This window comes from Mobula hypostoma, chromosome 29 (genome assembly GCF_963921235.1).
Source record: "Mobula hypostoma chromosome 29, sMobHyp1.1, whole genome shotgun sequence".
NCBI lineage: Eukaryota > Metazoa > Chordata > Chondrichthyes > Myliobatiformes > Myliobatidae > Mobula > Mobula hypostoma.
The window spans coordinates 14,287,064-14,309,941 of NC_086125.1; the positions used below are offsets into that span (position 1 = coordinate 14,287,064).

The 22,878-nt window shown below is 42.2% G+C and overlaps 1 protein-coding gene across 1 annotated transcript in view; it reads left to right on the plus strand.

Moving 5' to 3' along the window:
- The window catches only part of LOC134339402 (very-long-chain enoyl-CoA reductase), an 86,193-nt gene that overhangs the window by 50,061 nt on the left and 13,254 nt on the right, over positions 1 to 22,878 (plus strand). The window contains exons 8-9 of the mRNA XM_063035865.1: positions 7,576 to 7,648; positions 21,224 to 21,267. Of these exons, the coding sequence (XP_062891935.1) occupies positions 7,576 to 7,648; positions 21,224 to 21,267 (117 nt within the window). The remainder of the gene's footprint in view (positions 1 to 7,575; positions 7,649 to 21,223; positions 21,268 to 22,878) is intronic.

The following is a 22,878-nucleotide window of genomic DNA, read 5'->3' on the forward strand; positions in this document are numbered from 1 at the left end:
CCTGATCAGGAGCTTTATCTGTTTTCAGTTCTGTAATTCATTAACCCTTGTCAAATACAATCTTAACAATCAACGTTTTGAGTTTTCCAGTCTCAAGAGGCTTTTGTGGGAGGAAAATAAGTGATTCAGATGTTTCCTCTGCGTGAACATCTGATTATAAGCATCTGTCCTTGAACTTCTTGCCCTAATGTTGTTACACAACTTAGTATGGGTGCTAACTAGGGAAAGTCCTTCCCTCTCTTATTCATTCATTTCACCCTTCTCACCCTTTCAACACTCTTTTGCCCTTTCTGTTCTGACCTCACTAATGTATGAAATGATGTGTTTGGATGACATGCAAACACTGTATCTCAATCCATGTGGCAATATTGAACTAACATTGGACAACAAATTTTTTCAAAAGTATTGATTCCTCAGAATTTTCTTTTGTTTATATTAGACCATAAGACCATAAGAAATAGGAGCAGAAGTAGGCCATTCAGCCCATCGAGTCTGCTCTGCCATTCAATCATGGGCTGATCTAATTCTTCAGTCATCCCCACTCCCCTGCCTTCTCCTCATATCCTTTGATGCCCTGGCTAATCAAGAACCTATCTATCTCTGCCTTAAATACACTCAGTGACTTGGCCTCTGCAGCCTCTTGTGGTAAGAAATTCCACAGATTTACCACCCTTCTGACTAAAGTAATTTCTCTACATCTCTGTTCTAAATGGACATCCTTCAATCCTGAAGTCGTGCTCTCTTGTACTAGACTCCCCTACCATGGGAAATAACTTTGCTATGTCTACTCTATTCAGGTCTTTTAACATACAAAATGTTTCTATGAGATCCCCCTCATTTTCCTGAACTCCAGGGAATACAGCCCAAGAGCTGCCAGACATTCCTCATACGGTATCTGTTTCATTCCTGGAATCATTCTCATGAATTTTCTCTGAACCCTTTCCAATGTCAGTATATCCTTTCTAAAATAAGGAGCCCAAAACTGCGCACAGTACTCCACGTGTGGTCTCCCGAGTGTCTTATAGAGCCTCAACATCACATCCCTGCTCTTATATTCTATACCTCTAGAAATGAATGCCAGCATTGCATTCACCTTCTTCACAACCAACTCAACCTGGAGGTTAACCTTTAGGGTCTGTCCCTTTGCATCTCTGCATTTTGAATTCTCTCCCTATCTAAATAATAGTCTGCCTGTTTATTTCTTCCACCAAAGTGCTTGACCATACACTTTCCAACATTGTATTTTATTTCCACTTCTTTGCCCATTCCCCTAAACTATCTAAGTCTCTCTGCAGGCTCTCTATTTCCTCAACAGTACCCACTCCTCCACCTATCTTTGTATCAACAGCAAATTTAGCCACAAATCCATTAATTCCATAGTCTAAATCATTGACATACATCGTAAAAAGCAGCATTCCCAACACCAGCCCCTGTGGATCTCCTCTGGTAACCAGCAGCCGCCCAGAGTAAGATCCCTTTATTCCCACTCTCTGTTTTCTGCCGATCAGCCAATGCTCCACCTATGCTAGTAACTTCTCTGTAATTCCATGGGCTCTTATCTTGCTAAACAGCCTCATGTGCGGCACCTTGTCAAAGGCCTTCTGAAAATCCAAGTACACCACATCTACTGCATCTCCTTTGTCTACCCTGCTTGTAATTTCCTCAAAAAATTGCAGTAGGTTAGCCAGGCAGGATTTTCCTTTCGGAAACCATGCTGACTTTGGCCTATCTTCTCATGTGCCTCTAGGTACTCCATAATCTCATCCCTAACAATTGATTCCAACAACTTCCCAACTACTGATGTCAGGCTAACAGGTCTATAGCTTCCTTCCTGCTGCTTCCCACCCCTCTTAAATAGTGGAGTAACATTTGCAATTTTCCAGCCATCCGGTACAATGCCAGAATCTATCAATTCTTGAAAAATCATTGTTAATGCCTCCACAATCTCTCCAGCTACATCCTTCAGAACCCAAGGATGCATTCCATCAGGTCCAGGAGACTTATCCACCCTCAGACCATTAAGCTACCTGAGCACCTTTTCAGTCGTAATTTTCACTGCATATACTTCACTTCCCTGACACTCTTGAATGTCTGGTATACTGCAGGTATCTTCCACTGTGAAGACTGATGCAAAATACTCATTCAGTTCCTTTGCCATCTCTGCTCCTATCATTACAATATCTCCAGTGTCATTTTCTGTTGGTCCTATATCTACCCTCGACTCTCTTTTACCCTTTATATATTTAAAAAAAGCTTTTAGTATCTTCTTTGATATTAGTTGCCAGCTTCCTTTCATAATTCATCTTTTCTTTCCTAATGACCTCCTTCTGCAAGTTTTTAAAATCTTCCCAATCTTCTATCTTCCCACTAGCTTAGGCTTCCTTGTATGCCCTGTTTTTTGCTTTTACTTTGGCTCTGACTTCATATGTCAGCCGAGGTAATGTCCTTCTTCCATTTGAAGATTTCTTCTTATTTGGAATATATCTGTCTTGCACTTCCTCATTTTTTGCAGAAACTCCAGCCATTGCTACTCTGCTGTCCTTCCTGCTGGTGTCCCTTTCCAGTCAACTTCAGCCAGTTCCCCTCTCATGCTATTGTAACTTCCTTTATTCCACTGAAATACCGACACATTGAACTTTAGTTTCTCCTTCTCAAATTTCAAAGTGAACTTGATCATATTGTGATCACTGTTCCCTAAGGGTTCCTTAAACTTCAGCTCTCTCATCACCTCTGGATCATTGCACAACACCCACTCTAGCACAGCTGATGCCTGAGTGGGCTGAACAACAAGCTGTTCTAAAAAACCATCCCTTAGACATTCTACAAATTCTCTCTCTTGAGGTCCAGTACTGGCCTGGTTTTCCCAATCCACTTTCATGTTAAAATCTCCAACGAATATCATGGCATTGCCCTTCTGACATGCCTTTTCTATCTCCTGCTGTAATTTGCAATCCACATCCCAGCTGCTGTTTGGAGGCCTGTATGCAACTACCATTAGGGTCCTTTTACCCTTGCCATTTCTTAACTCAACCCATAGAGACTCTACATCTTCTGATCCTATGTCATCCCTTTCTAATGATTTAATATTATTTCTTATACACAGGGCCACACCACCCCTCTGCCTACCAACCTGTCTTTCCAATACACTGTATACAGGTCAACCTCCTATAATCCGGTACCATTGGGAACTGAGGAGTGCCAGATTAGTGAAAATGCTGAATTACAGATGGATCACATTAAGCAATAGCTAACCGCCTCATCATACCTTTAAAATATCAAAAGATTCAAAGGTTCATTTAATGTCAGAGAAATGTATAAATATACATCCTGAAATGCTTTTTCTTCGCAACCATCCACAAAAAGAGGAGTGCCCCAAAGAATGATCGACAGTTAAATGTTAGAACCCCAAAGTCCCCCCCCACTCCCCTCCCTCCCGCACGTAAAGCAGCAGCGAGCAACAATCCCCCCTCCCCACTGGCAAAAAATAAAGCGTACCCACTACCAGCACTCAAGCGTGAGCAAAGCGATAGCAAAGGCTCAGACTTGCAGTTACCCCAAAGACTACATTGCACTCGCAGTTACTGAGGGAATCCTCGTCAATTTCTTTTCCTTCGCTTAGTAATATGCTTAAATCCAGCGGGTCACCACGTCTGATCTGAGGTCGTAGGCAGAAGAGAACGGAGTGCTGGCCGGGCGATGCCGGAGGGCAGTGTGCGACTGCCGGCAGGCGGGCGAGAAGGTGGACCGACCCAGCACGCGTCAGCTCCTCTGCCGCTGGCAGGTGAGACGGGCGGGTGTCGGGCGGCCGCACCTCACGCAAATGATACTAATAAATGTAGGAAAACAAGCAGGGAGCGCCTGTCTGTGCTTACAAGAGCGCGCCAACACGTGAATAGATCTAGCGCAACCAAAACAATACGCAGCAGACTGGTACGGTGACCCGGAAGATTTGAAATTACAGTTGCGTGGAAAATTTGAAATTAGTGTGGATTATTGAAGGAACTGGATTACAGGTAGTCGGATTAGTGGAGGTTGACCTGTATCCTTGGACATTCAGCTCCCAGTGGCAGCCATCCTTTAGCCAAGTTTCTGAGACTGCTTGAAGCTGAACACAAATATAATTTCAGATAGGAATCACATAGGAATTTGGAAAAACAAGGAATCAACTTTTATGAAATGTAGTGCATACAGATGCTGTCACTTTGCAATAATTCAACTAAGATTAAAATGTTTTGTTGTTGATTTTCATTTGTATTCTGTGTTTGGACTTTTCGCTTAAGTGTCCAGCAATAATTAGCCGGCATTGATGGATTCCAGTTGCCCTGATATTATTTCTCCATGACTGCAATGTCCCGGTGAAACCTTAAATCGTGCTTATCACTGACAGGCTGAGATTTGCAGGGAATAAGTCTAAATGGGAATGCAGAAAATGAATCTTTAGTGACATGTTGCATTTCATGGTTTTGTGTACTTGAACTATGTTGTCAACCAGCTGCACGTAGTTTGGTGCTCTGTAATTGCTAAGAAAATTTTCAGCATGAATGCCTTCCATGTGATTTTTCTCCATCCTAGAAGTTCTTTGAATTGCAGTCACTGATGACCTGTTTCATTTGTGGACCAATAAAAATGCCTTGCTTAATCTTGGTATAAGTTATTCTGACTTGAATTATAAATTGAAACAACAAGTATAGGCAATTTTTAAAAAAATGATATGTGATATAGAAATTCCATGGTTATTTTAATGATCAGCAGCCCAAAATCCATAAGATACACCCAAACAGTATTGAGGCAGCAACATCTTTGTTGTCCAGTCTAATTAATAATTACCTTTGTATTCTTTTTCTTCCCTTCCACATTCAGCATCTCCCTCCCACCAAACTCTATTTTATCAAATCCTTTAATCTGCTTAAACACTTCAATTAGGTCACTGGTTCATCTGTTGAGCTGAGGGGAATAGGAGCTTCCTTTACAACCAACACTCATAATTTAAACTAAAGTAAGAACAGAAACTGCTGAATGGATTCCACGTGAAATGAAGTCGACATTTCAGGTCAACAAACCTGCCTAGTTTTATCTTGCATTTCTAGCAGTATTTTATTTACAAATTAACTGTCTTGAGCTTGAGGGAACATTGTCTGCAAATGTAGAGACTATGTTTTTAGGGCAGGTAGTAATGCTATTGAAACAGCTTGCTTCAGGTAACCTCAACCAAATAAATGTGTCCTGCATTTCTCTGGAAGTGGAAGGTCAAGGCATGTTCAGTTATGTTGATCTGCACTGAATTTGATCTGCCCCCCTTAGTACATCCTCCGATGAAATCATGTTACATACTTGCAAAGTATGTACAGCCAGTTAGGGTGATGCAAACCCTCAAACTGCTCCTAAGACAGTGCAATTTTAAATCAAATATTCTGGGCGCACGATATGTAATTGACTAAATATTTGTAAAATTAGGCAGGTCTGACTTTTTAAAAATGTATTCCAATCAGGTATATGTTCTCCACTACTCAATCCAGCTCAGTAGGTTGCCTGTGTTAGTTTGGACAAGCTGACCCAATGACCTTCTCCTAGAGTTCTCGTACACGAACCTGGAAAAGCGAGTCAGCTGTAAGCAGGAACAGTTTCGTTTTCACCTTCTCCTGCATTGATTAACAACCAGCTTGAACTTGATAAAATCTACTATCATTACTGCCTTCTGCCCCTTACCAGATCCTCAGCTGTTGCCAGCTCAGAAACTCATTGCCCAGAAGCATAAACAAACTTGAATGGTAGAGTTTCTGTACTGTTAGGAGGAGCTTCTTGGGATCTAGGAACAGTACATGTTTCATGATTGAGCTTGGTAGCCACTCTCTCCACCACTGCAGTGTCACAGTTTCTGATCGCCCTATCTATTGGATAAATGACGGAGGTGATTTCAATAACATTTTACCACTGACAAAAATAAAAGCAGCAGGTATATAGGAGCATTTACACCTGGGCTCCTACCCGGACCTGGGCATCCATTATGTCACCCCTCGCTGTCAGGTGTGGGTAAGTGTACCTGACGAGGGTCACCAGTTGGGGGAAAAACAGATAGTAAATTGCAACAGCACATTAGTGCAAAGGGGTTTTATTTAGTGCCAGGAGGAAAAAGTGCAAAAGCTGCCCAAAAGTTGTGAAGAAAGAAAATGGAAAACAAACATGTATGTACAAAAACTTAAAAATATACAGGGGCTTTTTCTACGACACCCTTTGTCTTAAACTTTCCAATATAACTATTCACCAACCATCAGATCAAACCTCCACACCTCTCTAGCAAAGCCAGACTGAGGGGTTAAATCTGATTCCACCTGGCCCAGAAGGACCAGGAAATTCTGCGGTTGGTCTGAAGGGAAGGGAGTGGTGGATAATCATGTGACTAGACTGTCATAATTATTTCAGATACAGAAATGGAGCATTTTAAACAGGGATTCTAACATCCTACAGTTTTATTCCACGGTAAATCTTTAGTTAAACCCATAGGCCAGTGTCCATATGCTCAGATGAATATAAGAGAATAATTCCCCCCCCCCGCCCCACCCAGTGGTGTTGCCTGTGTAGGGTGTGATGCATCTGTTCCCACTAACCCAGGCATTATTTTTAGGATGTGTCAAACTGTCCTTCAGATCTTTTGCAGCCATTCTGCTTTCTACGAACTGATGTGATGTTGCTAGTGAAAATAAATGAAACTGTTTGAAATGCCTGTGTCTAGAATCCTTGGTTTTATGTTATAAACCAGTAGAGCACGTTGACTGAGGGGATTATTCTGATTAGCCAGGCTAGTGATTATTTACTATTGGGATGTGTAAATTGTGAACTCCCAAGAACTGCAGAATGGGAGGGCAAAGTGTACTGGGGAAACTAGATCAGGGGAAGAATGAGGAGGAGTGACCAACTGGGCAAAGGGGCAAGGTTAGTGGGCGAATTAGCATTACCAACCTGTTCTGTCACACATTATCATTCCTTTGTTGTCACTGGGTCAGTACTATCGAGCATTACCAAGTATAGTAGTGCTTCGAGCAGTTCAAGTAAAGCATCCACCACCAACATCTCATGGAAACAAGGAGTGAGCAATAAATACATTTGCTAAGACTCTGCCACATTCCAAGAATGGTAGCAAGTGAATGTGCTGGTTGAGAGTTAAATTGTTTAAAAAGCTGATAAAACCAACAATTGCTGTTGGTCTGTGTGCCATTAGGCTGTGACCTAGTAAACTGGCAAGCAATCTGGAGTCATCAGACCTAAGTTTCAGGAAAATATCCATCAGGTTAGTCCAGGGCGAATGTTATGTACCTCCAAAAGGATGGAGAGTGTGTGTGTATTCACAGTCCACATTGGATGGATGGAATACACATCTGAGGATTTGTGTACACTTGGTGAGTTTGTCAGTCTGTCAGACACATGCTGAATTTCTATTAGATCTGTCTATATGTTATCCAGGGTATTCAGTCATATTAATGAATATTTTGGTTTGATCTAAGTCTTCACGCTTTTTGCTTTAAACTTAAGTTCAAATTCTTGTTGTGAATACTGTTTTACCCTTCTTTTCCTCTTTAGAATTGTACATACTACTGGGGTTTTGCTGCCTGGCTGGCATATCACATCAACCACCCACTCTACACGCCTCCTGGTAAGTCATGCCACATATGACATTGGCAAACTGTGCTCTCTGTGTAGCACCTATCGTGGAAGCAACATCAGTCCGAGAATGCAGCTATTTAATTTTATCTCATAGCTCTTGCCTGCTGGGGTTTGATAACAAGATTTCATCGGTGTCTGTGGAGCAAAATAAAAAGCATGTATTTTTTTTGGCTGGCAGCTGCAGGGTGGCCTTGGTTGAGGTCCAGGATAGACATCATTATTGTTCTGTGTTTACTCTCCTACTTGTAATTATCTGTTATGTGCGCATACAAGGAGTAAGGGTTGGATCAGAAGGACTCTGGCGTCAAGTGGTCTGCCATTTGCTACCACGTCTTCTCCCAGTGTGTGCAGAAGTGGAGAACAGGGAGCAGGATAGTTTGTTATATGTATATTATTGCAGTAGTTTGGATGCATTTATGTGTCGAGAGAAGCTTTTGGAGCTCCTTCCTCCAGCCAGTATTCAGCTTTGAATTTATAATGCTGAGCCCCTTCACGCAGCCCTCTGGGAATTCTTGCGTGCTCCATTTATGGTTTATGGTGAATCTTCCAAATCCTTCACTCTCTGACACCAGGGGAAAATACTTAGAAGATGCCTTGATAGTACGGTAGTAGGTAGCCATCAATCCCAGGAGATCATGGGTTTGCACCTCTGGTGGACTGTATCCTCTCCAGGGCGCAAGCCTGGGTGGGAAGGTTTGAAGAACCGGCTGTTGCCCATGCAGCGGGTTCCCCCTCTCCACATCACTGATGTAGTCCAAGGGAAGGGCAAGCACTGATACAGCTTGACACCAGTACTGTCGCAGAGGGTGCCAGAGTGAAGTTGTAAGCAACATCAAACTGCCTTAGGGACCCCGGCTCCAGATTTCTTCCTCAGGTTTTACTCCTAAAGCCTTTCCCATAGGTGGATATGGCACGAGGCAGCGGAGGTTTGAAGTCAGTTTTCCTTCTCCCAGGTCGGCTGCCTTCCAAGGCTTCCACCTGCTCAATGATAAACCTCTACCTTTTGTACTTTCTGTGCTGCTTAATTCCTTCCTCCACTAATCTTGCCCCAAATTTCCTTATTGCTTTCTTTCTTGTTTGGAGTATTCCAGAAACTCAAACTATTGAATGTGGCTGCTGAAAGTGAAAGTTGAGTTTATTGTCATAATGCACCAGTAGATGTGTGCACAGGTGCAAAGAAAAACTTACAGCAGCGTCACAGCCACTCAGCATTAGATAAACAGCATTCACAAGAAAAACATAAAATAATCATAACTTATACACAATTTGTACAAGAAAACACAATTAGAGCAAAAACATTTTTGTGCAGGGTGGTCAAACTGGTCACAGTGTTTTGCTAAACTGGAGAAACAAAGCCGAAGGAGTGGATTTGGTAACTGCCTGAGAAGCAGTGGACTTGAGTAAGCAAGTAATGTAGTTAGAAACATAGAAATCCTACAGCACAATACAGGCCCTTCGGACCACAAAGCTGTGCTGAACACGTCCTTACCTTAGAAATTACCTAGGGTTACCCATAGCCCTCTATTTTTCTGAGCTCCATGTACCTATCCAGGAGTCTCTTAAGAGACCCTAAGGTATCCGCCTCCACCACTGTCACTGGAAGCCTATTCCATGCACTCACCACTCTCTGCATAAAAAAAACTTACCCCTGACACCTCCTCTGTACCTACGTCCAAGCACCTTAAAACTATGCCCTCTCGTGTTAGCCATTTCAGCCCTGGGAAAAAGCCTCTGGCGATCCACACGATCAGTGCCTCTCATTATCTTGTACACCTCCATCACTTTTCGTCCTGCGTCTCTCCAAGGAGAAAAGTCCGAGTTCACTCAATGCCTTGCTGAAATCCATACACACTACATCTACTGCTCTACCTTCCTCAACATGTTTAGTCGCATCCTCAAAAAATTCAATCAGGCTCATAAGGCATGACCTGCCTTTGACAAAGCCATGCTGACTATTCCTAATCATACTATGCCTCTCCAAATGTTCATAAATCCTGCCTCTCAGGATCTTTTCCATCAACTTACCGACCACTGAAGTAAGACTCACTAGTCTATAATTTCCTGGGGTATCTCTACTCCCTTTCCTGAATAAAGCAACATCTGCAACCCTCCAATCCACTGGAATCTCTCCCGTCCGCATTGATGATGCAAAGATCATCACCAGAGGCTCGGCAATCTCCTACAGTAGCCTAGGGTACATCTCGTCCGGTCCCTGTAACTTATCCAACTTGATGCTTTCCAAAAGCTCCAGCACATCCTCTTCCTTAATATCTATGTGCTCAAGCTTTTCAGTCCGCTGTAAGTCATCCTTACAATCGCCAAGATCCTTTTCGATAGTGAATACTGAAGCAAAGTATTCATTAAGTACCTCCGCTATCTCCTCCGGTTCCATACACACTTTTCCACTGTCATACTTGATTGGTCCTATTCTCTCATGTCTTGTCCTCTTGCTCTTCACATATTTGTAGAATGCCTTGGGGTTTTCCTTAATCTTGCTCGCCAAGGTCTTCTCATGGCCCCTTCTGGCTCTCCTAATTTCATTCTTAAGCTCCTTCCTACTAGCCTTATAATCTTCTAGATCTCTGTAATTACCTAGTTTTTTTAACCTTTCGTAAGCTTTTAAACATAGAAACATAGAAAACCTACAGCACAATACAGGCCCTTCGGCCCACAAGGCTGTGCCAAACATGTCCTTACCTTAGAACAGGGGTTCCTAACCTCTTTTGCACCCCGGACTGGTTTAATATTGACAATATTCTTGCAGACCAGCTGACGGGGGAGGGGGGTGGGGGTGGTATTCAAGTAGGGTTAAACTCACCTCAACATGTCTTCTACAGTTACGGTTGCCAATCTTTTCACTCCCAAGTAAGGGACAAAAGTCGCAGTCAAATGCGGGACACTTGCGTTTACCCCAAGAAAGACTACCATGAAGCCTTGCGTGGGCACCTGTGTGCACATGCGTGACGTGCACATGCACATACGTGCCGATTTTTTTTTCCACATATTGGTTTTGCCTTAATCTTCCTGACTACACTGTACATACATTATTTCTATTTTATATAGGTTGTGTATTTATCATATCATTCCTGCTTTTACTGTATGTTAGTGTTATTTTAGCTTTTATATGTTATTTGGTATGATTTGGTAGGTTATTTTTTGGGTCTGGGAACGCTGAAAAATTTTTCCCATATGAGTTAATGGTAATTGCTTCTTTGCTTCACGACATTTCAGCTCGAAAGGTTTCATAGGAACGCTGTACCTTAGCGGGGAAATACGGGACAAGGGTGGTCCCGTATGGGACAAACCAATATAGCCCAATATACGGGATGTCCCAGCTAATATGGGACATTTGGCAACCCCGTGTTCAAGTTCAACAGTGCGTGACAAGGAATGAGGAAAGATGCAGCTGACTCATATCGTTTCCTCGCGACCTGGTAGCACATGCTTTGTGGCCCGGTGGTTGGGGTCTGCTGCCTTAGTACTACCTAGGCTTACCCATAGCCCTCTATTTTTCTAAGCTGCATGTACCTATCCTGGAGTCTCTTAAAAGACCCTTTCGTTTCTGCCTCCACCACCGCCGCCGGCAGCTCCTTCCACGTACCTACCACTCTCTGCTTAAAAAAACTTACCCCTGACATCTCCTCTGTACCAACTTCCAAGCACCTTAAAACTATGCCCTCTCATGCTAGCCATTTCAGCCCTGGGAGAAAGCCTTTGCCTATCACGCGATCAATGCCTCTCATTATCTTGTACACCTCTATCAGGTCACCTCTCATCCTGTGTCGCTCCAAGGAGAAAAGGCCGAGTTCACTCAACCTATTCTCATAAGGCATGATCCCCAATCTGGGAAACAAACCTTGTAAATCTCCTGTGCACCATTTCTGTGGTTTCCACATCCTTCCTGTAGTGAGACGACCAGAATTGAGCACAGTACTCCAAGTGGGGTCAGACCAGGGTCCTATATAGCTGCAACATTACCTCTCGGCTCTTAAACTCATTCCCACGGTTGATGAAGGCCAATGCACTGTACGCCTTCTTAACCACAGATTCAACCTGCATAGCAGCTTTGAGTGTCCTATGGATTTGGACCCCAAGATCTGTCTGATCCTCCACACTACCAAGAGTCTTACCATTAATACTGTATTTTGCCATCATATTCGACCTACCAAAATGAACCACTTCACACTTATCTGGTTTGAACTCCACCTGCCACTTCTCAGCCCAGTTTTGCATCCTACCAATGTCCCGCTGTAACCTCTGACAGCCCTCCACACTATCCAGAACACTCCAAACCTTTGTGTCATCAGCAGATTTACTAACCCATCCCTCCACTTCCTCATCCAGGTTGTTTATAAAAATCACAAAGAGTAGGGGTCCCAGAACAGATCCCTGAGGCACCACTGGTCACCAACCTCCATGCAAAATATGACACGTCTCCAACCACTCTTTGCCTTCTGTGGGCAAGCCAGTTCTGGATCCACAAAGCAATGTACCCTTGGATCCCAAGCCTCCTTACTTTCTCCATAAGCCTTGCATGGGGTTTTATCAAATGCCTTGCTGAAATACATATACACTACATCTACAGCACTACCTTCATCAATGTGTTTAGTCACATCCTCAAAAAATTTAATCAGGCTCATAAGGCATGACCTGCCTTTGACAAAGCCATGCTGACTATTCCTAATCATATTATGCCTGTCCAAATGTTCATAAATCATGCCTCTCAGGATTTTCTTTTCTTCTTGACTAGATTTACAACAGCCTTTGTACACCACGGTTCCTGTACCCTACCATCCTTTCCCTGTCTCATTGGAACGTACCTATGCAGAATGCAGAACTCCACGCAAATATCCCCTGATCATTTGCCACATTTCTGCCGTACATTTCCCTGAGAGCATCTGTTCCCAATTTATGCTTCCAAGTTCCTGCCTGATAGCCTCATATTTCCCCTTACTCCAATTAAATGTTTTCCTATCTTGTCTGTCCCTATCCCTCTCCAGTGCTATGGTAAAGGAGCTCTCCCACTGAGAGATCTGACACCTGACCAGGTTCATTTCCCACTACCAGATGAAGTACAGCCTCTCCTCTTTTAGGTGTATCTACATATTGTGACAAGAAACCTTCCTGAACACACCTAACAAACTCCACCCCATCTAAACTCCTCGCTCTAGGGAGATGCCAATTGATATTAGGGAAATTAAAATCTCCCACCACGACAACCCTGTTATTATATCACCTTTCCAGGATCTGTCTCCCTATCTGCTCCTCTATGTCCCTGTTACTATTAGGTGTTCTATAAAAAACATCCAGTAGAGTTATTGACCCCTTCCTGTTCCTAACTTCCACCCACAGAAACTCCGTAGACAAACTCTCCATGCCTTCCTCCTTTTCTGCATTCGTGACACTATCTTTGATCAACAGTGCCACGCCCCCACCTCTTTTGTCTCCCTCCCTGTCCAGTTGTTATGCAAGTGTAAGAGTAATGTAGTAAGCAACAGTAGTTGTGCAATTTCCATTCGGTATGTCCTGTGTTACAAGTGTGTTTATTGTTAGATGATAGGTTAGGTAAGTTTGAAAATGATGTGGTTTAATGCAAAACTAAGTAAAAGAAATGAACTGTGAGAAAGTATTTGGTAATATATGTGAGTGTGTGTGTACATGTATGTGTACATATACGTACATATATGTGTATATGTATGTGAGAGAGTGGGGTAAGAAAATCTATTGTAAGATCTAAGGAAATGGCACAGGAATTAAGCGATTACTTTGAGTTTATCTTCACAGAAGGCAACATACAAAAATGTCAGATATATCGGGGAATGAGAGAAGGCAGAAGTGGGTGACGTGGTAGCTTGCGTAGTAGAGTTGCTTTCTCACGGCACCAGAATCTGGGGTTCAATCCTGACCTGGGGAACTTGGAGTTTGTACATTCGACCTGTGAGCACATGAGTTTTCTCTGGGTGTTCTAGTTCCCTTCCATATTCCAATGATCTGTAGGTTGGTAGGCTAATTCCCCACTGTAAGTTGTTGCTGTTGTGTAGGTAAGTGGTAGAATATAAGGGGGAACTGTTGAGAATGTGAGAAAAATACTGATTGGGCGTATTGTAAATAAGTAGCTGGTGGTTGGTGCAGACTCGTTGAGACAAAGAGCCTATCTGATTTTATGAGAACAAATTAAATTTAGTCAAAATATGATATCATAGTGAGACTAAAAGCTCATAATTCTGAAGGACCTGATGATCTACATTGATGGCTTTGAAGATGATGGATACTATAGTTATCATCTGTTTTGCAGCTGTAGATTCTGGAATTTTCCCAATGGGCTAGAGGGTAGCAAGTGTGACTCCAGTAGTTAACAAAGAGGAGAGAGTGAAAACTTGGAACTTACCTGAAAGAGTGGAAAATGCTGGTGTCTATAATGAAGAATGTAATAACAGAATGCCTTGCAAAGGTTTGAGCAGAACTAATATGGATGTAGGAAAGGAAAATAACAATTTCCTAATCTGATGGAGTTCTTTGAGGATGTGACTATAAGGGAGAGCCAGTAAATATGGCATGTTTGGAGTTTCAGAAGATATTTGAGCAGCTCCTGTGCAGGAAGTTGATCAGTAAGGTGAGACCTACATGGGAATAATATACTGATATGGATAGAGAACAGGTAATTGGGCAGGAAGCAAGAACTGGGACTAACCTTATGCTTCTCAGGTTGCAGTCTGTGACTAATGGGGGTTTGAGGGATTGGTGCTTGGACCCTAGCATTCCACAGTCCATATCAATGATTTGGCCAAGGGGACCAAATGTTGACTTTACAAATTTGTTGGTGATACTTAATTAGATGTCTTTGTGAGCAGAGAGGAGAATGTCAGGAGGTTTGAATGGATATAGACTAACTGAGTAAGGAGGTAGTATATAATGTGCGATGATCCTCTTTGATGCACATAATAGAAAATCAGGGTAATTGTTTAAATGGTGAGAGATTAGGTGCTGTTGATGTTCAGAGAAAATTTGGTGTGTGTGTATATATATATGTGTGTATATATATATATACATACACACACAAAGGTGTCGAAGACTTTCATTTGATACTGTAGTAATTTTATGTATTGAACTGTGTTGCTGCTGTTGCAAAAGACTTATTTTGTGATATAAGACATAGGAGCAGAATTAGGCCAGACTGCTCCACCATTCAATCACGGATGATCCTTTTTTTTCTCCTCCTCCTCAATCCCAGTTCCCGGCCTTCTCCCTGTAACCTTTGATGCCATGTCCAATCAAGAAGCTGTTAATCTCTGCCTTAAATACACCCAAGGACCTGGCCTCCACTGCTGCATGTAGTAACAAATTTCACAAATGTACCATCCTTTGCCTAAAGAATTTTCTTTGCACCTCTGTTTTGAAAGGGCACCCCTCTATCCTTATGCTCTGTCCTTTTGTCCTAGACTCTCCCACCATGGGAAACATCCTTTCAACATCTACTCTGTCTAGGCCTTTCAACATTCGAAAGGTTTCAATGAGATTCCTCCCCACCCCTCCCCCATCCTTCTGAATTCCAGTGAGTACTGACCCAGAGCCATTAAACGTTCCTCGTATGATAACCCTTTCATTCCGGGAATCATCCCTGTGAATCGCCTCTGGACCCTCTCCAATGCCAGCGCATCTTTTCTAAGATGAAGGGCCCAAAGCTGTTCACAATACTCAGGGTGAGGCTTCACCAATGCCTTAAAGCCTCAGCATCACATACTTGCTCTTGTATTCTAGACCTCTTCAAATGAATGCTAACATAGCATTTGCCTTCCTCACCACCAACTCAACCTGCAAATTAACTTTCAGGGTGTTCTGCACAAGGACTCTCAAGTCCCTCTGCATCTCAGATTCCTGGGTTTTCTCTCCGCTTAGTAAATATTCTGCACATGTAATTCTACTACCAAAGTGCATGACCATGCATTTTCCAACACTATATTTCAATTGCCACTTTCTTGCATATTCTAAGTCCTTCTGCATCCTACCTGTTTCCTCAACACTACCTGACCTTCCACCAATCTTCGTATCATCTGCAACAAAGCCATCTTTTATACAGGATAAAAAGAAGTGGTCTCAACACCGACCCCTGCGGGACACCACTGGTCACTGGCAGCCAACCAGAAAAGGATCCTTTTATTCCCACTGGCTGCCTGCTACCAATCAGCCATTGCTCTAACCATGTGAGTAACTTTCCTGTAATACCATGGGCTCTTAACTTGGTAAGCAGCCACATGTGTGGCACCTTGTCAAAGGCCTTCTGAAAGTCCAAATATACAAAATCCACTGGATCCCCTTTATCTGTCGGATTTATAATCTCCTCAAAGAATTCCAACAGGTTTGTCAAACAGGATTTTCCCTGAAGGAAACCATGCTGACTTTGTACTATCTTGTCCTGTGTCGCCAAGTACACAATCAGAGTCCAATGATTTCTGAAAGACATTTCTAATGCCACCACAATCTCTAACACTACCTCTTTCAGAACCCTAGGATGCAGTTCATCTGGTCCGCATGACTTCTGTAACTTTAGGTCTTTCAGCTTTTTGAGCACATTCTCTGTTGTAAAAGTAAGTGCACCCACTTCTCTTCCTTCACATGCTACAACATCAGACATACAGTGAATGGTAGACTGATGCAAAATACTCATTTAGTTCATCAGCCATCTCCTTATCCCCCGTTATTATTCCTCTTGCCTCATTTTCTAGCGGTCCTATATCCACTCTCATTTCTCTTTTATTTTTAACATACTTGAAAAAACTTCTACTATCCACTTTGATATTATTTTCTAGCTTGCTTTCATATTCCTTCTTTTCCCTTCTAATGATTTTTATAGTTGCTCTCTGTAGATTTTTAAAAACTTCCCAATCCTCGATCTTCCCACTATTTTTTGCTTTCTTGTATGCCCTTTCTTTTGTTTTTACAATAGCTTTGACTTCCCTTGTCAGCCGTGGTTTACTATTTTACCATTTGAGTATTTCTTCATTTTTGGAATACACATGTCCTGCACCTTCCTCATTTTTCCCAGAAACGCACTCCATTGCTGCTCTGCTGACATCCCTGCCAGCAGCTCCTTCCAATTTGCTTTGGCCAACTCCTCCCTCATAGCACTGTAATTTCTCTTACTCCACTGAGATACTGTTACATCAGATTTTACTTTCTCCCTATCAAATTTCAAGTTGAACTCAATCATATTGTGATCACTGGTTCCTAAGGGTTCTTTTACCTTAAGCTCCCTAATCACCTCCAGTTCACTACATAACACTGTAATGTACAGCTGTATAGCTGATCCTCTAGCAGGCTCAATGACAAACTGCTCTAAAAATCTATCTCTTAGGCATTCAACAAACTCACTCTCTTGAGATCCATTACCGACCTGATTTTCCCAATCGACCTGTATGTTAAAATCTCCCATGACTACCATAACATTGCCCTTTTTGACCTGCCTTTTCTATTTCCTGTTGTAACCTGTGGCCCACCTCCCAGCCACTGTTTGGAGGCGTGCATGTAACGACCATCAATGTCCTTTTACCCTTGCAGTTTCTCAGCTCAACCCACAAGGATTCAACATCTTCCAATGCTATGTCATATCTTTCTACTGATTTGATGCCATTCTTTACCAGCAGAGCCATATCACCCCCTCTGCCTACCTTCCTACCCCTCCTTTGATTAATGCCTGCAGGGCCAGGAGTTCAAATTTTCATCACTATTTGAGCCCTTTAATTCCCTTCCTGGGTCTCCTGTTGGGGGGGGGGGTGTGGAAATTCCAATATAAAAAGGAGCCTTCCCAACTCGCCACAGCAGTGGCCGGCTGTCGGTTACTGAACTTTCCATGATGAACAATGAGTAATGGTAAAATCACGTAATGATATTGATTCTGCGCTTCTGAATTTTGCCTCCAGTTTTTTCTTCCTTCTATCCCCTCTTGAGTATTTCTATATTTATCCTTGGCAGGATCCAGGCATTGTTCACCAGGCTGACATTTATTACTTGTCCCTAATTGCCCTTGAGAGGTGGTGGCAAGCCATCTTCCTGAAGCCTTGTCTTCATTTTGGTGAAGGTGCTCCGACTGTGCTGCTGGGTATAGAGAATTGCTGAACATGCACCCAGCAATGAGTATTGAATGGTGATATATTTCCAAGTCAGGGTGGTATATGGTTTAGAGGGGAACCTGTGGATGGCAATGCGTTCTGCTGTGCCTCTCCTGGTGATAGTAGCCTAGGCAAGTGACTAAAGCGTAACTCGTAGATAATGATTGATGTATCAGTGGTAGAGGAATGAGTACTTAGACTGGATGGAGAGCCAGTCAAATGGGCTATTTGGCTAGTGTTGTGCCATCCTTTGTGAGTGCTGAATTTACGCCCATCCAGGTTAAGTAGAAAGTACTCTGTCATCTTTCTGTGTCATATAGATGGTGAAAAGGCTTTGCTGGGAAATGAGTCACTCGCCACAAGATACCCAGCCTCTAATGTGTTCAAGTCTTTATGTAGCTGGTTCTGTTGAGTCTCTGGTCAGTGGTAATCACACCCCCTCCCCCCCCCCCCCACCCCATAATATTGTTGGTGGAGGACTAAGTGATGGTATTTTCCTTGCATTTTGGAGATAGACAAGGGTTCTTGTGTTGGAGATGTTCATTGCCTTCTTTGTAGTGAATGTTATCAAGCACTTGCTGGTCCACATCCATACATTGTCTAGGCCTTGCTGTGTGCAACTGTGTAGTGTTTCAGTCCCCAAGAAGTTACAAATAGAGTTGAATACTATGCAATGATCTAACATCCCCACATCTGACGTTGTGATAGAAGGAAGAAGGTGAAGATGTTTGAGCCAAGGACACTGTTGTTATTCTGGACTGGGCTAGTTAACCTACAAAAAGCACAATAGTCACTTGAGAGGTAAACTCAGTGAACCCATTTCCACTGATCCTGATTGATTTCAGTTTTATAATGGTGCCTTCACGCCATAGTGGGTCAAATCCTAACCTGATTCGAAAGGTCCTGGGTCCTGGAATTCATTCCTCATCTCTGCAGTTCAGTTCTTGAATTCCTATTTGGACGAAGGTTATGGTAAGTATTGGGGCAAGAGGTCCTGGAGAAACCCACTCGGGGCATCACTGAACAACATTGATGAGTAAGCGCTGTGTTGCACTGTTGGGGACACCTGCCATCGCATTAGTGTTGATTGGGGTGGACTGATTGGGTGTTAATTCGCTGGGTTGGATTTGTTCATCTCGAATGGAGAGGAAATTTTCCATGTTGCTAGGTATCTGCTGGTGCTGGAACTGTACTGGAACAGCTTAAACAGGGGCACACGTTGTTCTGGAGTGCAGTCTTCAGTACTATAGTTTGAATTATTACCTTTATGATATCCAATTCCCTTGGTGATTTTGTGATATCAAATGATGTGGCTTGATTTAACTGAAGACTAGCTCCTGTAAGAGATCTCAAGATAAAGTCATGATGGATCACCTTCTTGGTATTGAGGATACTTCAGCCTATATTTAGCACTCACAATCCATGCCTTGTGATTGTTGAAGATAGAAATGTTCTTGGAGCCGCCTCCTGTTAACTGTTGTTCAGTATATTTGTAGCCATATGTGGAGGGTTGTAGAGCTTTGATCCGATCTATTGGTTGTGTGATTGCTAGCTTTGTCTTGCATGGTGTTTTGGGATTTGCCACATGCAACCAAGGTTGATTCCTCATTTTGAGGGACTCTGGTGCTGTTCCTAATAGTCTGCACTCTTCGTTTGGTTGCAGTTTTCAATGAAACTCCTTTTCTCAAGTCAATGGTGCCCTGTGAGCTGCCAAATGTTGAGAGTGCATCTCATTCCACACAATCGTGATAATACGCAACACTGCTGCTTCCCTGCTGCAAAGAGCAGAAGAAGCAGAATGATGGACAATAATTAGGAGCATCGAGGACTTCTTCAAAAGGCAATACTTCCAAAAGGTGGCAATATCATTAAGGACCTCTATCACTCAGAAGATGCCCTCTTCTCATTGCTACCATCAGGAGGAGGACTAGGACAATTAAGACACACTCAGCATTTTAAGAACAGCTTCTTCCTCTGCTCTTATCAGATTTTTCAACCCGTGTACACTACCTCACTATTTTCCCCTCTTTTTGCATTTTAATTTTTTAATATACTGTATATATATATATTGTAATTTACAGTGTTTTTATGTATTTCACTGTACTGCTGCTGCAAAACAACAACTATCATGACACATGTCAGTGATATTAAACTTGATTCTGAGGCTTCATTGCCTGTGCTTGACATAATGCTGGCAGACTTTGGAGTGTCACTATTAAAGACTCTCGGAGCCACTCTGTCCCACACCAGTGCCAGGCACTTCCATGCCTAGTCTGCTGCTTTTCCAGTCTACCAGATGGTTGTAAGAACTAGTGTGTGATTTATCAAAGCTCAATATACGTTGAAGTTGGCTAATTTTTTCCCCCATTTTTGTTTCAAGATAGTGATTGGAATATAACAGACAGCTTGCTTAGCCTGTTTCAGAGTACAGTCTATATTGTTGTGTGTCTGAATCACTTATAGACCAGACTGAGTGAGGGCAGCAAAATTCCTCCTTGGAGGTCACTTGTGCAGCTGAACATAGAACATAGAACATAGAAAACCTACAGCACAATACAGGCCCTTCGGCCCACAAAGCTGTGCCGAACATGTCCTTACCTGAGAAATTGCCTATGGTTACCCATAGCCCTCTATTTTTCTAAGCTCCATGTACCTGTCCAGGAGTCTCTTTAAGGACCCTATCGTATCCACCTCCAGCACTGTCGCTGGCAGCCCATTCTACGTACTCACAACTCTGCATAAAAAAAACAACTTACCCCTGATATCTCCTCTGTACCTATTTTGAAGCACCTTAAAGCTGTGCTCTCTCATGCTAGCCATTACAACTGTCTGAGAATATATTTTTTTAGTTCCACGTTGTTTAATTAATCTTAATTTAAATTATATACTTTTTGGTGAGGGCATGCACAGAAAGTTTTCATATTGTTGGGTACCTGTCGATGCTGTAAAAGACAGAGATGCAGAGAGTTCGACAGTGCAAGTCTTCAGTGCTATAGCCATAATTTTGATTGGTCCCACTGTCTTTTCTATATGCAAAGCTGTCCGGGCCTTCTTGATATCATGTGGCGTGAGTCAAATTGACTGAAGACTGCTTTCCATGATGGTGGGGTCCCAGGATAAAGTCAAAATGTTCACCTATTTGGCAACTGTGGTGGGTTGTAAATTTGCATGTCTGATTTGCTAGTCTGGCCTCTAATACTTGTCCAGTAACTTAACCTCAGTACCACCACCACACTCTATATACACAGAAGGCAGTAAGTACCTCTTGCCAGCAGCTGAGTTAACATGCAGTATTTTAAGATTCACTTCTTTCTGTTAATGCCTGCTGCTCAAAAAAAATCTGAGGCTTTTGATGGCTGTTGAACATCAGGTGACTTGGTGTTGAAAAGTAGGGCAGTGGTTTGATAATTAAACTTGTCTCCTAGATAGTATGATGATTTTTTTTCTCTCTTTTTCAGCCTATGGAGATAAACAGGTGAAAATAGCATTTGCCATATTTCTGGTGAGTTTTCCTCGTATGGACACTATCTTTTGTTATTTATTAAGTAGTTGTAATGGAGTTGTAATTGTTATTTCGGTTTAAAAGAAAAAAACACAAATCATGTGAATTTTACAGGACTTATAATTGTTCCTTGAGTAATGGTATTACAAATTTCTAGCATCCACTACTATTGTTTTGGACATTACCTACAGTGTCTTCAGTGTACACTGAGAGTTCTTCTGGCTGTATCTCTATATTGTAAGTGTAATTGGTTTATTATTGTCACCTGTACCAAGTGCTTTTGCATGCTGTCTGTACAGATCGTTTCAAGATGTACATCAGGGAAGTACAAGGAAAAGCAATAGTACAATGTAGAATATGTTTGTAATCTGAAATCCAAAGGAAATGCTGAAAACACTCAGCTCATCAGGCAGCGCCTACAGAGGGAAATAGAGTTAAGGTCAAATACACACCATTAGAACTGCACTGAGCAACCACTTTAGTAGGTGACCGCCAAGTGGCTGTGCTGCTGTAACCCATCCACTTCAAAGTTTGACGTTTTGTGCCTTCAGAGACGCTCTCCTGCACACCGTTGTTGTAACGCATGGTTATCTGAGTTACTGTCACCTTCTTGTCAGCTTGAACCAGTTTGGCCTCTGACCTCTCTCATTAACAAGATGTTTCACCCACAGAACTGCCACTCACTGGGTGTCTTTTGTTTCTCGTAAGTGCTAGAGACTGTTAAGCAAGAAAATCCCAGATCGGCAGTTTCTAAGATATTCAAAGCAACCCGTCCTGCAGCAACAATCATTCCATGGTCAGAGCCACTTGGATTACATTTCTTCCCCATTCTGATGTTTGGTCTGAACAACAACTGAGCCTGTTCATCACGTCTGTATCCCGCATAATTGCACATTAGAGATATTTGCATTAACGAGCAGGTGTACCTAATAAAGTGGCCGCTGAGTCTATGTACTTAAGCATTTGTTCTGATGAGGCCTCTTCAAGCTTGAAAGGTGAACTGTTTCCTTTTCCACAGTTTGTTAAGTGCTGGAGAACATTACGAAGTCACGACAAAGCACTAAGGGATCAGAATATAATCGGGGGGGAAATGGTCTTTGACACTTATTTTAAGGGTAATTAGCATGGCACTTAAATCAGTGAATGCAGTATGTCAGATCAAATAAAATATAGATCATGGGTTTAGGTAGTAACTATAAATAATGAATGGATTTTACCATTTTTCTTAACAACTAATTTCATTACTTAGCCTAATAGGTTAGATTTACCACAGTACATAATTATCTATTTAAATGTTTATTTTGCTTTTATATCATCTCAATGTGTACTTAAGAATGTATAAATAATTGTAGTTTTATACATATAAAAAAAAGGAAAAGGTTATATGTGTGAAAAAAGTACATGATAATTGTGAACTCCTTATCCAAATAAAAATAAAATTAAAAAAAAAAATAATGAATGGATTAAAATATGAATGAACTGGTCTCTTTCATGGTGCAAAGCAGATAATAGAGGGGTGCGACTGCCATCAGTGCTCAACCCGAAGTTGTTCAAAATTTACACTAATGACAGAGTGTGGGAAATTTCAAGATCTGTTCCTACAGTTGACTA